Here is a 15,876-nt window from a genome sequence, read left to right as displayed (position 1 = left end):
TGCTTCACAAACATTAGCCCTAGAATGAAGTGGTGCTCCAGGATCAACATGCAACAGGCACAGCACATTACAAACCAGGGTCAGATACAGGTTTGTGATGGAAAAATGTAATGTCTTAAGTCTGAAAAGCCTTCTCTGTGAGACTGGGAAGCAACCAGCCACTCATAGCAGGTCCCAAGCCTCATCTGATCCTACCTCTTGGTTCAATTGAGACTCCACTCACACCAGCTCAGGATCTCTGCAGGTTTCCTGTCCAGGTCACAACCAGAGGTCTCTGAGTAATGACTGGCCCCTAGAAACTAAGCCTTGCCATGAGGCAGAGCATTTGGGATCTCTGTGTACGGCAAAGCCTGCATTACCAAGCACACAACCTTGCACAATCCTTCCCCTGTGCTCAGTTGTGCTGAGCTTTCCAGCAGCAAGACTGTCCTGGCCCTGCCCCAGCCCATTCAGAAAGGTGAACACTCTCCCAACTTGTCCCATGGGACTCTCACGAGAACAGAGGGCAGGATGAAAGCTGGAGAAGCAGGATCACTGTTATGCAACTTTAAAGAAAAAAATACAGTATCACTCACTGGAAATGAAACCACTGCTATCTAATGACAAACAGTTCACCCAATTTATTCAGATTATGTACTTCATTGATATCTTATGACACAGCTTCTACTACAGGTAAATCAAAGCACACCAATGCCACTGTTTAAAGGTCAGTTCCACAGGTGAAAGCTGGTAACCAAATGGCAGTCAAATGCAAGGTGAACCATCCAATCCTTACCTCATCTCGATATCTGGGAAGAATCTGTACATATAGATATGGCCATACAGCCTGAGTTCTTCAGCAAATTCCGGTGCCAGCTTTTTTTGTATTTCAGGTGGGAAATAACGCAAGGCATTGCGCAAAGCCAGCTGCGAAATAAACCAAGAGAGACAAAAATCAAGGTAAAAGAGAAATGGAGGTAAGGAGGTGTCCCCGAACTTTAACCTGACTCAGCTGGAAGCCTGCCTAAGCTATCAGCAGGATGATAGAATTTAAAAGGCCAAGCTCACACCAGGGATGTCCCATTCCTGCTTTCCTGTGGAACTGCCTCCACCTGCATCTTTTCTTGTAGATTCAATTGCTGTACACCAATAACCCTTCCCTTTCCACCCCCTCCAAATCTCCATGGAGAGATCCCAGAGATTTGTTAAGTGGTGCTCAATCCCATCGATTTCAGACATGGGCGAATTCCCTCTCACAATGCTAGGGGGCACTGAACTACCAAGGAAAACATTGTTCAGAAATCCTTAGACTGAGACCATGAACTTCTAGAGACACTGAAGACCCTACTGTACTTTCCATTCAAAAAAGGGGGTTTTAGCCCTGAGTTACGTGACATGCTCCCAGATGAGTTCTTGGGCTAAGTTTTATTAAAGTTCACTACATTTAGCATCCTAATGCATTGCAGAGGGTGGTGGTTTATTTTATTGATGCTACATGTATCACTTCCAAATTAGCTGAAGCGATCACCAGGCACCGAATTAAATTCTGCAGATGATACTACGTGGCTTACACTCCCTATTGCGTTCAAAGACATTGCCTATGGTTTGCAAAGTACAGTATGTCCTCTTGAATGAAAGAAACCATAAATAAATCACTATCTTTAGCAACAGTCTGTTAAGTCATGTCTCTGTATTCCATGTTCCATATGATTAAAACCATAATGAGAATAAAGATTTTTCTAATCTTCAAGAAGTTAACTTCCCGCAAAGATGTTAAAAGATCTTGTAGGTTCCCTGACAAACGGCAACACTACCAAAATAATTTTTAGTTGAAGAGATTCACTGATCATATGGAATTTCACATCTTCATTAGGCTGATTTTTAATGGCTGTGGAAAGGATAGAAAGCGATCAAGCTTGCTTCCAAATCTGATAACAGTTTACAAAACCACCAAGAAAGCCCAGTTTTGGAGAGGACCAAGTATAGCAAGGATACTCTGTTTGTGGCACCTGGCACTGGCAAGTCAGAGAGTTACAGAAGGAAGTATTTCCTGGAGAAACTGAAGGGGTGGGCTGTAGTACAGGTATCTAGAACAAAGGCATCTAGAAGCATCCAGTCCAGGTATCACCACCATCCAACCTGGTAAGAAGTCCTGAAAAGCTCTATAAAGCCCTCAGCTCAGTAATAAACCTCCTCACTCAACGTGAGGATGGTCTGGCTCATAGGTGCTCTCCAGCTCCTTCATCTGAGCATATCGGTCTCACATACCTCAGAGCACACTGAAAGAACAATATCTCTACATCTAAAAATGCCCCATACTAAGAGAGGTTTTTGGTGTGTACTTGCTACTGAACAGGCAGACAGGTCAGACCTTTTCAGAGCAGTGATTCTATACTGATTTGCACCAGCTGAGGATCAGACCAGTAAACCCCTACAAATTAGATTCACCATTCCTCACAGAGAATGACAAGATGGGGAGAAATCCATTTGCCAGATGAGAAAATGCAAATTCTGTCTTCAAACACTACCTTACTCTTCTCCAGTTAGATACTAACAGTCATTTTTCAAGGGCATGTTATTAATAAACACAAAAATCCCAGCTATATCAACACCATGACGAAATACACAGGGATTTTCAAAGCCAATCTCAGAAGCAAGCAGCCACCACAGTGGGTTCTAGGTTTAAGAAATTTCTAGGGAATAAAATCACATATAGCCCTTACAACAACAAAATCAAGAGGAAAACATCGCCACATTTGTCTGCCTATGAGAACTACAGAGAATTATCAAGACAAGCGTTTTGTTTCCAGTCTGGCAACGATCACCCTGTCTTTGATCAATATATTATTTGTATCATAATGAAACTGATGGGCAAATATTTTTCTTCACCCTAAAAACACAAGCAAGTGAAATCTGCTTGGGCTTTCAAATAAATTCACTTAGACTAAGCCTCTATCCTATTAATGTCACACATTAGCAGGAGCCTGAATTTTGATGATGCAAACATTAATGAAACATGAACTTGGATGTTATATGAAGGGTGGGAAGGGCACCTTGGTTGCACAGACAATAGGGAACTGATCTTATGAAAAAAGACTAGAACAGGGGCTTGTTTAGCTTAACTGAACCAAGGTGACATTTGATTGCTGTCTCAGTGCAGGATAAATGTCAGAGCAGGAAGGAGTTTCAGGGAAATGCTGGAAAGGGAATAAATAGCTGTGAATTAGCCATTAAAAAAATGTAGTATTGAAATTAGAAGAATTTAAATACAAGAGAGTCCGAAACACTCTCTCAAAAGGAGAGCTAGGGCTCTTAAAATTGCTTAGATGAAGCCTGACTATGAACGGGCAATTGCCATGTGCATCAGGGAGAATTTTGCATATTCATTATTGAGTCATAAATTAAATAACCTGAGAAAGACAATCAAGAAGCAAATTCAAATAGGCTGCTCATCATGCTTTTGTGGAAAGACAATACAAGGCCATTATTCCTTACATTTCATTAAAGCGCCATACAAAACATTATTCTGACCTCTAAGTAGGATTGATTTTACCCATAAGTCACACGTTGCATTCTGAATATTAGACATTGTGCATTTGATATAACTTCCACTGACAGAAGCTTAAGCCACACACGCTCAGCACCTTTGAGAGAAAGAAAAACAGGTCCAGAGTTCATTGAAGATTAATAAAAAAGATTAATAATTTTCACTTATACTCCTGAGCCTGACAGGCTATTTAAAAACAAAAACTGCTCTGAATTTGCTGAGTTACTGATTCAGTTCAGCTCAGTGCAACTCAAGCATCAGATGCAAAAATACCCTCTTAGAACTGGCAGCTGGATCTAACATCTGATTTTTGCATTTAAGCTCTAGTCACTAGTAGGATGACCATTTTTGTATTCATTGGTATTTATACAGCAAAACAGGATCCTGTGGCTATTTAATAAAGATTCAGATGTCTCAGTGTCAAGAAAATGTAGTCAAAAGAACCCATGAAATCCTGCTCCCGTTGATCAGCTGTAAATATCTCTGTTGTGAGATCCCTTTGTTGAATAACCAGTGCCTCTTCAGAATGGCATTAATTTCCCTTTCCTAAAAACATCATCAGGACTTCCAATTTAAGAATCTTGAACACTCAAACGCTAAGATTTGCAGCCTCCCTGTTTACTGCAGGAAAGGGAAGTGTGAGGAAAGCAAGTGACTCCTGAACTCTACAACCATTTCATTCTTAGTTCTGTGCTTTCCCAGCGGGGCTGTTGTTTGCCTCCCACTCATCCTCTTCTGCCTAATGACATCCAGGCCGAGAATCTTTACTGGCACTATTCTCCAATAAGCAACTGTAAAAGCAAGATGGTTGTTTCATATATTATTCCTCCTGACGGGTCCCAGTTTAGACCAGCTCAGTTGGGAAGCGACCTTGCTGATTTCTGACCAGCCATTGCTATAAATGCCCTATGGACTGTGAAAGTTAACCAAGTTCTTTATAATCTAGACATAGAATAACTCCGGTTTGAAGAGACCCTTAAGGTCATTGAGTCCAACCATAACCTCACCTAACTCTGGCACTAAACCATGTCCCTAAGAATCTCATCTATGCACCTTTTAAACACCTCCAGAGGTGATGACTCCACCACTTGCCCGGATAGCCTGTTCCAATGCCTGACAGCACTTTCCATGAAGAATTTTTTTCCTACTATCCAATCTGAACCTTTCATGGTGCAACTTGAGGCCACATTTCAGAACAAGAGCCAACAGGTTGGCCTTCCTAATACGCATACAAACTTTTAACAGCGGCCTCATTTCTGGATGCATAAAGCAACCATTAAGGTCAAATGTCCCACTTCTTCGTCAGAAAGTTCAACAAGAACTTCAGGCACTACACAACTTCACAGGCTCTGGTTTTCAGCTCTTTGTACTAGGATGTCATGAAGCAGCAAGGCCCAGCAGCAACCTTAGGGTTATGGAGCCAGAGTGACAGAGCCAGCAGGACGGTGTCCAGCCTCATAGTACCTGAGGGAGGTGAGCAGGGCAGCCCAGGGGTGGCAGCCAGGTTCCACCAGGAGTCCAGCTCATCAGGCAAGGTCATGGTGATGTGCAGACCTTGGGCCAAGCTAGAAGAGCATGTCAGAATCGGGTCTGGTGATGGTTACCACGAGGAGAAAGCCCAGAAATCACCAGGAAGGTACCTAGTGGCAAAGTTAGCCATGGCTGGGCACAGAGACACCCCATGACAGAGCTACAGACGCATCACCAACTCAACTAAGAAAAAAGTCCCAGGCCTGAGCTTAAATGAAGGCCCTAAGCCTATGGGCTGAGGGTGTGGGTGGAGATCTCAGGTGAGGCTCATCAAGGTCATCAAGGCCCATTACTGACCTCAGAGCCCTGTGACAGAAACACAAATGATCCTTTGTGCAGGCAGCAGATGATCATGTTGGGGTAGCAGGAAGACTGTAACATGATTTGGCTCTAAGATAAGTAAGGGAACTGCTGCATGGATGAAGACAGTACCATTTTTTTCAGATTCTGAGCAACGCTGAGAAGTGCACGTTCTTCCTAAGCTGTGCCAGCTTTACTGAAATGCCAATGAGTTTTGAGCATGCAGCTTGTTCTGCAAAGGATAGATCATGCAGAAGATTTTATGGGCAATTTCTTTACAGCATGTTTACATTAACATACAGATGCTGAGAAACAGCAAGGTAGGGTTTCCTGAGCTGTGGAGGGAAAGAGAGAGAATGTGGCTGTTTCAGGCCTCAGGCAAAGAATGCAGAAGGAAGAGAACTCAGAAAACATATAAACAGAATTGGTTTTGAGAAATGGCTTCATTTATCCTAGAAGATTAAAGTATGTATTATAGGAAGAACTATATACCTCTTCAGCAAGCCCCAAAACACAGAGAACTTTATAAATCTCACTTACAGAATTTCTATTATAACCATAAAAAGAGGCCCAAGAAGATAAAGCACTCGCAGTGCTAAGGTTTTTTATTGTGGTAAGGGCTAAAACTGCAATGAAGGCATATGAAGAGAGGGACAAATCCTGAGGAAATCAGCAGAACATTATTAACTTCTGCCAAGCTTCCCCTGAGTACTTCAGTTAGAAAATGAACAAAGTGTCACATACAATGACAAGCCTTGCAATATGCTCCGCATTACACACTGCCAACAAGATCTGGAAGCTTGTCTCAAGACTTAGACACCACACAGACAGACAGCCTTTTCTAGAGTTGTCTGTCCACATGCTTTTCTGAGCACGGAACACCTCTTAGAAAAAAAAGCTATTTGACCTTTCAGATATAAAATAAATACCACCTGAGCCTCTAACTCTGTTAAGAGTTTAAGGTGGAAGATTCAGAGTAAAATAGATCAGAAAGGAAGCTTTTAAATCGTTAACAGTCTAATAAAAAACTCAACTAGCATGACCTCTTATCACATGTGGTAGATAAGAAGGAGAGATGAGGGTAGGATGTTAGACAGTAGACTGAGACCAGGGAATCAGTCTACTGCCATCTCCCTGCAACACTTAAAGGAGGCAGGAAACTATTCCAGTTTCTATATAGGCAAGAGGACTTTGTCATTACCTTTCTCTCCGGGTAGAGAGTAAGGTTTGGTGTCCTTTTGAGAGACGCGATCTTCTCTCCTGCAACATGGACTCCTCCACGCTATAGCAGACTTCTCCGGGGGAAAAGTGATTAGCAAAGGCAAGGGATAAAACAGAGATGATTGGCAATGTTCCGACATGCGATGAAACTCACTCCCTGCTCCTTTACCCTCACAGCCATCACCACACACCACAGCCCCCTTCTTCCACACGCTTAGTAGCCACAGTTCCACGTGTCTGAGCTGTCCCAGGCACGAACAGCACGCCTCAGCCATGAACGCTCCTGACATTGAAGTATATCCTCTTTGGATATCTCACAGCTGTTGCTCTTTCTACCCTTTGACTAGGCTCTGCTCTGCTTGTGCAAGTGGGCTTTGAAAGAATTTGGCTGCTCATGCCAGTGGGGAACTCCCACAAAGGCAAAAAAGTTGCATGCAACTTGTTAGTGGGGAAGGAACTTCTCTGTTCTGACCAGAATGGTACATTATAAGTGATGTTACACGTGATGAAGTACAGGCTTCCAAACTAAGGAACTCACCTTATCCTCTCCCACACAAATTCCTAAGGATCTCCACCCATTGACCATTATTTTCTGCTGATGACATTTTTCAAATCACTAACGTGAAATAATGCAATGATTACTTTAGTGTGTACGTAGACTATTCAAACAAAAAGAGACAGAAAAAGAATTACACAACTAAAGACAAATAATTAACTCCCTACAAACTTGCCTAAATTCCAGGACGCTTCAGACTACTAGTTAAAATGATTTCTCTTTGGATCTCTTGTGCAAACATACATATGTGTAGCTTGCACCATGATGTTGCTTCACCACATTTGACATTTATTGTATCTGAGGGATTAGCTTTCACTCTCATACATATGCAGTGTTTTCACAACAGCAGTCATCATTTCACCTCCAAGGAACAACACTGGATTGACAGCATTGAAGTCTCATGCCTCTTGTTTAGCCAGTCAAAGTCATGGTAGCTGTTGGGCAGTGAATTTCCTTCATATCAATCTGCTTATCTCTGGGGGAGGAAGAAAGCAAGCAAGCAGAAGCGTTTTCAGCACTTTGTCCCTTTACCCACTGAAATTATAACACCAAGGAAACACGTTTGCCACAAAGTTAGGTGAATATTCAGAAAAACATTTCAGGCAATCAGGTCTGCTGCCCTGAGCTGCATTTATCTGAAAGGAAGAGAAGTGAGGCCCTGGGAAAGCCCATGTTACCTTTTTCTCCTGACCAGTGAGATTGGGGGTTCTCACAGGTGCATGGGGTATTCCTTTCCTCCGACCTCTGTTTTCAGGCAAAGGGTATAGAGGAAGGCCACGACAGATTTCCTTCAGGCTGGTCATAGCTGCTGAGGAAATACGAGGAAGAAAGGCGAGGCAAACTGGAGAGGTACGAGGAACAGGGAGCAAAAGGCGCGAGCAACCAAGGTGCAAAGCGACTGAGATTTAGCACCACTCCGGGGGGACGTGGAAGAGGACAGCCCGTCCTCTGGCTTTTGCAAACAGGCCTGTCAAGCAGAGAGGGCAGGTGGCACAGGTGACACACCTCCCAACTTTGTGCCACGCCATTGGCTCTCCCTCCTCCCCCCAAATGAATGATTCACAGTTTTGCTGTTTATTCTCTGGATGCTTTGTCAGCCGGTGCTGTGCCAAACCACTAGAGCAAAGCCAGTCACCTTCCAAATCATATGATTCCCCCAATGTCCTAGTGACAGTCATGGTCTGGAGCATGAACCTTACCTGAGATCTCAAGGACTGTATTCATATTTCCATAGTTTAGGAACTAACTAAAATTAAGCATTATCATACATGTCACTGTTCATACACGCTATTCGGCTAAGATGGGCATTCTCTGACAGCTCTAGGTATGGGCTGTTCCTCGAATCACATCAGTTTGTTCTCTAAACAACAGTGTTTGTCAATAATAACCACAAAATTTTGCCCTTAGGTGTTAGCTCCTCTTAGCTCCCAGGCATGAATGGATTTTAGTAGTGTTAAACTAGAAATGTGCTCATTAGCACTGGTTTTGGTTTTCTCAAGACAGGCAATAACAGGGAGGAGTAATTAAATCTTTCAGTTCTAAGTCACTTTTATACCCTACAGTCAACAACAACTAGAAAGTTTTATGGTACTGCCATCAAGATACCACAAATAAATTAATATATTTAACTTTGATTTTCAACTTACAGTGCAAAAGTAATGTTGCTCTCCATGTTGAGTTCTTGTTTAAACTATACACAGGACCTTCTTGACCTTTATTACATCCATGGAACTACAGCTCTTGGCCTGGGATTTTCTCAAGTGCCACAGTTTAATCCTGGTGAAATTTACTGAGAGAAACATTTAAGTTACGCATAAGACTAAAATCTGGGTATAAAAACAATACTGCATTTTTTCTTAAAGGCAGCAATCAACAAACGATGACAACAAAGCACAGTTCTTAAATGACAGCATCTCATTAATGTGACATTGACTTTAGCTCTAGGAAATACTGCATATCCCCAGCTCCCACTGAAGATGCTCGAGTTGAAAGAACTCAGAATATCCCAGGGGAGCAGAGCACACAGCATCCTCAAACCCTCTGAAGGACACTAACTGTCAGTTATGGCAGGAGATGTTTGGTTTGTAATTATACAGTATTTTAGCTGCTCTCAAACAAAAGGTAAAGAGAAAAAGGAGAGGAAAAACTCTCCATATTTTAACATTTTCTATTGTGTTTTCTTATTAAAAACATACAAAAAAGGAAGGATAAAGTCAGAAAATTCTACCCCAAAACCTAACTAAATAACCCTGCCTTACATAAATGTTCAAAGGGAAATAAACTTTTCCTTATTCTTCTTTGTGTGACCCACATTCTCCAAATCCCTCTGTGGTCTGATCCCGTGCACACACGGGCACAAGAATAACCTCATCTACTTTTGGGCTCCCGTCGGACCTGCTTCCCTCTGCAACGTCAAACAGAAGTTAATGGCGTTACACTGCCAGGAAAGCTGAGGAAAGCGAGAATGAAGCTGGGGGGGGAACTCACCCCCCAAATTAAAATGATTTCTATGGCTGAGCACTTTCACCCCCTGATCGCTACACACCGGAGCCTCTCCAGGAGCTTTGTTTTGGAGTCACCTGAGCAAATCACGCTCAGTGTTGGCTGGGTCAGTGTCAGTGGTGGCAGAGCAGCCACCCCAGCTTCTCCGGGAGGTCACAAGCCCCCTCACTGCCTGGCTTGACCCGGCTCACGTTTGTGACTATGGAAAGAAACTCGATGCATGTGGCCGTTTCAGCATCGTGTGAGCCACACCTAAACCAAACCCCAAAGCCACCCCGTTGTCCCCACGTCCTGGGGCTGCCTTGTGGGCGCTCGGGCGGGGACTGTGTCACCGGGGCGTAGGGGACAGGGCCGGTGTCATGTGCCGAGCGGGCTGGCAGAGGGTGCTGCAGGGAGAGCCGGTACCAGGCGGGCGGGCGGTGCAGGCTGCCCCCGCCCCGCACACACAGACAGACAGACAGACACAAACACACACAGACATAAACACACACACGCACCGGCTGCTGGAGGAGAAGATGCGGCTGGAAAACACCGCCTGCATCTGAACGCAGCAAGGACCAGCCCCGCCGACAAGGAGGTGCGGAACCGACCCATCCTCCTCCTCCACCCTAAAAAAAAAATTAAAAATTAAAATATAAAGAACGGGAAGATCACATGTTATGATAATCCTCTTCGCAGCCAGACAGGACCAGAGAGGAAAACCGCCCAGTTAGGACCGAGAGATGTGCTAGAGGCTGAGAGATAAAACTTGGGGATAACTAACCAGGGAGGGCAGGAACCCCTCAGCCCTCAGCCTTGCGGTAGCAGGAGGGAGGAAAGATCCTCCAGAGCCACTCTCTCTCCCACCCCCCTCCCCTTTTTTCCCCTCTCTCCTGGGCCCTGGGCATTGCACCCCCACCCCCGCAGGGCACCCCAGCCCCAGCCTTGTCCTCCTGCCCCCCCGGCACCCGCAGCGGGGACAGCCGGGGGTTTCCAGGCACGGACACCGGGTTTGGCGTTGGGTTTGTTTTTGACTCTTTACCCCCTGGCGCTCGCTGTGTGAAGAAGCAAATCCCTTGGAGGTGGAGGAGAAGCGGCTTCCGTGACAGCGCAGGGAGGAGGGAAATAAAATCAAATCAAACAAACCCCAAATTAAAAAAAAAAAAAAGAGAGAAGAGCCAAGAAAGCACTTGCTTCTCATCATCTCTCAGGGAGAAAAGCCAACTCTGTTCTTCTTATGACCCTCTGCTGCGGGGAGCAAAGGGAAAGCAGGTACCAGGGCAGAGCTCCGAACAAAGCGGGGTTCACGCTGCCCGGACCCCATCGCCACCCCGGGTAGCAGCGGGAGGGGCGAGGGGGGGCAGGGGAGGCTGTCGGGGGGAACCCGGGCAAAGCCAAAAGCCAAGCTCTCCGCCAAAAGCAAGGAGCAGCAATGAAAGTTTCCGAATAGCACCCGAAGAAGCGCGAAGGACCGGACCGAGCAGCGCTCCCTCCGCGGCGCATCAGCCCCTCGATGGTGCGTTCGAGGGATGTGACCGTCCCCGGGTCGCTGCATGGAGAGGGGTAAAGCCACGGCAAATCCTTGCTATTTATTTATTTATTGGAAGCGATGTACGGGTAACACCCAGAAGGCATCTGAGCCCTGAAAAAAAAAAAAAAGGCAAACAACACCTCTGGATCCAAACGAGAAGAAGAAGAATGAGACAGCAGCCTTGACCCTACGCTGGGAGGAAGGTGAGCAGAAAGAAAGACAGAAAATACAGAAAAGCCATGCAAGCACCAAACCTGTAGATTACTGCAGCTTTTTTTTGCTTCACTGAGGACAGATATTTAACTGACAGCCATGCAGCATAAAGGCATCATGCTGATTGTGTTCTTGGAATATTTTATTTCTGACCACGGGGAAGCAGGTAAGCAAAATAAATCAATATTGACATTCATGAAACAATTTATCCTAAGTTTAGCAAGGGGGAAGGGGAGAGAAATCAGGTCCGATTGTTTAGAAAAAAAAAAAAAGTATGTAAATGTCTTTATTTTAGGTTGGATTTTTATAAGCAACCTGGGTTAGTCAATGTATAGAAATGATTCTTATGCCCTGCTATACAGTTTCCGAGCTATCTCCTCTCAAATAACTATAATAGGATGTACAGTTTCAAACACCCTAAAAAAAAAAAAAAAAGGTATTATTTTTGTGAACAAATGAAAAGTAAGAGAGAAAGAAAGATGGATTCAGATATGCTGAATATTTGTTTTGGGCTTGTAATGCTGCCTTCCTAGGCAGGACCAGAGTGAAACAACAACATCCTTGGACAGCATCACTGTTGAAATCTGAATTATTCTCTGTTAACTTCATTTTGCATCATTAAAAGTCAGAGACACTGTATAGGAATTACAATTTATCCAAGACAGTCCATTCATTCAGTGTATTCCCTGATTTAACAGTTAACATGCAGTGGACAAGATTAAATTAACATTAAAGAGAAAATGGATTAGGACAGAAAGAGAAGTTGATTAGTTGTGTGTGTATATGTGGGTGTACAAATAAGCATATATAGGAATGATACAGCTGTAATGGTATTTACACAGGGACCTAAAAACACCTGGATTATGATGAAGACAAAGTCCATAAGAGAAAGGAAGCAAAGCATTAATTGTTTTCTTCTTGTTGTGGTTTAATACATCTTTAAGCTTAAAAAGGATGAGTTATGCAGATCAGGTCAGAAAAATAAAAATAGGTATTGATAAAACAACAATACACCCTCGGTGACTTTCCCTTTGAGATACTGGCTTGGGATCTCTCTTTCTGTCCAGGAAAGCACACCAGTGGTTTAAATTTCACCTGCGTGCTCAGTGTTAGCACAGGAACAACACTGACATGCACTGATTTGAAAGCGACTGGAGTGTTCAGCTGCCCTGCAAGCCACAGTGAATCCCAATGCACATCAGGTGCCTTCAGCTCAGATTATTCCCCAGCCAGAACCTTTTTGATAACACACACATCAGATTTCCACAACTGCAAGAGTTATTTTCTTAAAAACTGAAAACAGCTCATGAATTTACAATCCTGTCATATTATCCCGTGACTCATTTGGGAAAAGGGCTGGATATCACAACATTACAGGGAGGACGTGGTACCCTAGTCCTGTTAGTGTCTTATCTTGGGCACTCACTAGTTTTCCAGGCTAGGACTTTTCCTATAGGACACATATGTTGATATATAGCACAGAAAGGTTATAGAGATGTCTTGTGAAGTTGCTGGTAATGTTGCGGACAGCAGTCTGTTACCAACTAGCCCACATTTGCTCTGCATCCCATTCACAAAGTGAAAATGAGTCTTCAAGGAAACGCAGCCCACAGCTGTCTGCTTGGAAAGCGAATTTGAGGGGAGGGAGTGCGTTCTGTGTGGAGCCAAACACACGTGTTTTTAGGACATAGTGAATAACAGGGAAATAATTGGATATTGAAGGCAATGACACTAAGGATTCAATATCACTTTAAATAAGTATACGCTGCTTGGTCAAAAGGTTGCACAAACCATTAGCCTACAAAGCACAAGGGTTACCCCATATTTATTTACTTATTTATTTAAAAAACTATGTTTTTTAGAAGCAATTTAAAAATCTTGAATTAACCTTGAATGTCTACAGGTTCTGTTACTCACAGGGTCAGTACTGCTCAGCCTAAGGTTAGTTCAGACAGTGTTTAGCCAATCTGTGTAAAATGATTTGGAAATCTCAGCCTTTTTCTGAGCAGAGCTGTACAGAGAAGTATGTTTTTAACATACTTGATCAGCCTATACAGTAAACTCCCTTTTCAGGCCTATGGTTGATCCCTTCTGGTCAGAAGTGAAACAAATTGATGGGGCAGTTGTGTGGGGAGTACATGGAGGGCAAGATTTGTGGAGAGGATAATAATTGCTTTCTGTCATCTCTGTGCAGAGAACGCAGTCAGGATTGTCAAAATTGGCTACTGAGGTCTTTAAATACAATACCAAGGGGGAAAAAAAAACCCTTAGTGGTTAGGCTGGAGGAGTGACCTGGGTTTTATATTGTGAGATGTGAGTCTTGAGTGATCCCTCCCCATGTCTTACACCGGTGGAGGGTGTTATTCCCCTCAAATAAAGTCTGCAGTGGTTTTAAAACACTTGCACATTGGGACAGTGAACGGGACTAACAACAGCTTGGGCTCTTGCTTCAGCCCTGGCCAGCCCAGAGCTCCTCAGTGAAGCAGCACCCAGGAAGCAGCTCCCCCACCACTGGAACCCTCCTAAAGGGGGCACGGGGTGGTCAAATATGGCCATTTCCAGCACCAAGCTTAAAATCAATTGCAGGACTTGCAGGGTTTGGTTTTCTCTGGTCCAGGGTTATTCAGCTCACTGGGAAATGAAGCTGTAGGTGCTGGAGCCCATCCTTGCTACCAGAGGGATGCAGCATCAGACTGCAACTGGCCACCATGGGATACTGCCCAGACCTGGGACTTCATTCTCCCGTCCGTGCCTCAGGCCATGGGGGCAGCTTGGTTTCCTAGCACATTCAGAACTTCACCTTTGGGCTATTGCTGAAGGCTGGTTCATTAACTCCAGTTGTGAGGGCTATTTTAATGCAGAAATATATCATGCTACTCACAAATGGATGAAGACTAGCCAAACCTACTGCATGTTGGCCCCAGACAAACCACTTCTGTTGGAACCAGCATTAAGGGGTAAAGTTCTCAGTCTGATTAATAAAAACTTGAGCAACTCATGTCCCCAGCTTAGGTAACTCTAAAATAACATTTCAAAGTTTTTGGTTATTAAGAAAAAAGTTAAACAGATATAGAACATGTGAAATCCAGGATGGACATACACGCTGAAACTGCTCCATCAAAAATGTAGCAGAAGATGCCCAAAGGTTTTAATGTTTCCATGTTTCTCAGAACTGTGAAATTCACTCTCCTATAGGAGACCTGAACACACAAAATCATAAATTTGCATATGGAAAAGAAATAAAAAATCCACTTCAAATCACTCAGAAAATATTAGGCATCTTTTCATAGATCATCAGGCTTTGACTGAGTTGCTGTATGACCTTTCTTCTGTTGGGTATCCGATGGAGGACGAAAAAAAAATAAACCCTAAAAAAACCTGAACCTGTTTCTACTTAATGTCTACAACGTTCTGTTGCATTACAAGGGTCTGAAGTAAGAGATCTCTGTTTGAAACGGTGTCCCAGGAATATCAGTAGTATGACCTCCCTTGAACTGTATGATTCCCTAATCATCGGATAACACCATTGTTACACCACGTGCTGGGCATGTGCCATTGACCTGCCACTTTGTGGCACAGCTCTGAGGGACCAGAAAACAAACAAATAAATTAATCATACCATTTATAGAGCCAAGCGATCCTCCATGGAGTAACAGCTAATCAACTTCAATAACATGCAATGCCCATGCGCAATCAAACTGTTTAGTTCTTGATGAATTATTGAGTGAGTCCTCCTGGCAGTTGGGGTAAGATGTTTGTTCTCCTGGCTGCTGTTTCTCTTCTGCAGCAATTCCCTCTTGATGTCCAGATTCAACATTTCATGTTGTTTCCACGGAATCAGTGAGTGATGGACAGGCTGCGCTGTCCTTGCGGCCAAACAATGTCCTGCCAATTGATTTCTTTAAACACAAAGCTTTTAATCGACTGCAGATTTTGTTCTGCAAACTCTCTCCTTCTCCAAAACTGCTTTCTGCTAATTTGCACTTTGTTCTTCTCCCATTTTCCTAATGACACAGCAGTTCAGACAGGAACTGTTTGTTGATGCTGTTGCATTAGCAGGCAGGGCAGATAAACCTTCTTGTGACTGTTGTTCAGGAGAACAGCCATGGGTTTCTTCCTTTTCCAGGTTCAGTTAAAAACAGCTGAAAAACTCAACACAAGACTAATAGCCCATTTATGGGAAATATAAAAAGCAGCCATTCCCTTTAAAAAATGTTTCCTTTTTCACTTGTTCACATTCTTGTCTGCAAAGCTTCCACTATATAACTCCTTAAATGTAGAACCCCAGCAGCCCATTTCCTCTATGAAAGCTTGAGTGGTGTGATCCATCAACAGAGATGGACTTTCTTTTAATTACATGTTATATTTATCCATAATCCAATAACATTTGTAACGTGGACCCATTCTTAATGAAAACTAAGTAACCTGACTCTTAATCAGAGCTAATGCTTCTACAAAGCTCAGCTGCAAGACCAGTCCCACTTAAATTCTCTGGAAACAAAGATGAGACCTTTCTGC

The 15,876-nt window shown here is 43.6% G+C and overlaps 2 protein-coding genes across 8 annotated transcripts in view; one reads left to right on the top strand and one right to left on the bottom strand.

Annotated features, from left to right (window-relative positions):
• UROC1 (urocanate hydratase 1) overlaps positions 1–15,876 on the bottom strand; it is a 79,432-nt gene that overhangs the window by 28,980 nt on the left and 34,576 nt on the right. The window contains exons 1-5 of one of the 6 annotated variants that reach the window (XM_065075624.1): positions 11,092–11,225; positions 10,133–10,243; positions 8,780–8,922; positions 7,811–7,941; positions 776–906 (exon numbers count right to left, since the gene is read on the bottom strand). In XM_065075624.1, the coding sequence (XP_064931696.1) occupies positions 776–906; positions 7,811–7,936 (257 nt within the window). In that variant the 5' untranslated portion in view covers positions 7,937–7,941; positions 8,780–8,922; positions 10,133–10,243; positions 11,092–11,225. Of the gene's footprint in view, positions 1–775; positions 907–3,510; positions 5,269–6,557; positions 8,748–8,779; positions 8,923–10,132; positions 10,244–10,656; positions 10,757–11,091; positions 11,226–15,876 lie in introns of those variants that run through there. The other 5 variants (XM_065075623.1, XM_065075621.1, XM_065075622.1 and 2 more) reach the window with 5 other exon arrangements.
• Positions 11,210–15,876, top strand: part of LOC102089000 (netrin-4) — a 45,488-nt gene continuing 40,821 nt past the window's right edge. The window contains exon 1 of one of the 2 annotated variants that reach the window (XM_021294632.2): positions 11,210–11,348. Coding sequence is in view for 1 of the 2 variants with exons in the window: in XM_005507536.4 (XP_005507593.2) it covers positions 11,458–11,524 (67 nt within the window). In the remaining variant the exon portion in view is untranslated. Of the gene's footprint in view, positions 11,525–15,876 lie in introns of both variants that reach the window. The other variant, XM_005507536.4, reaches the window with a different exon arrangement.

Source organism: Columba livia, chromosome 10 (assembly GCF_036013475.1).
Source record: "Columba livia isolate bColLiv1 breed racing homer chromosome 10, bColLiv1.pat.W.v2, whole genome shotgun sequence".
Classification (NCBI taxonomy): Eukaryota; Metazoa; Chordata; class Aves; order Columbiformes; family Columbidae; genus Columba; species Columba livia.
Note: the sequence above shows the minus strand (reverse complement) of the source record. Positions and strands in the feature narration are given on the sequence as shown.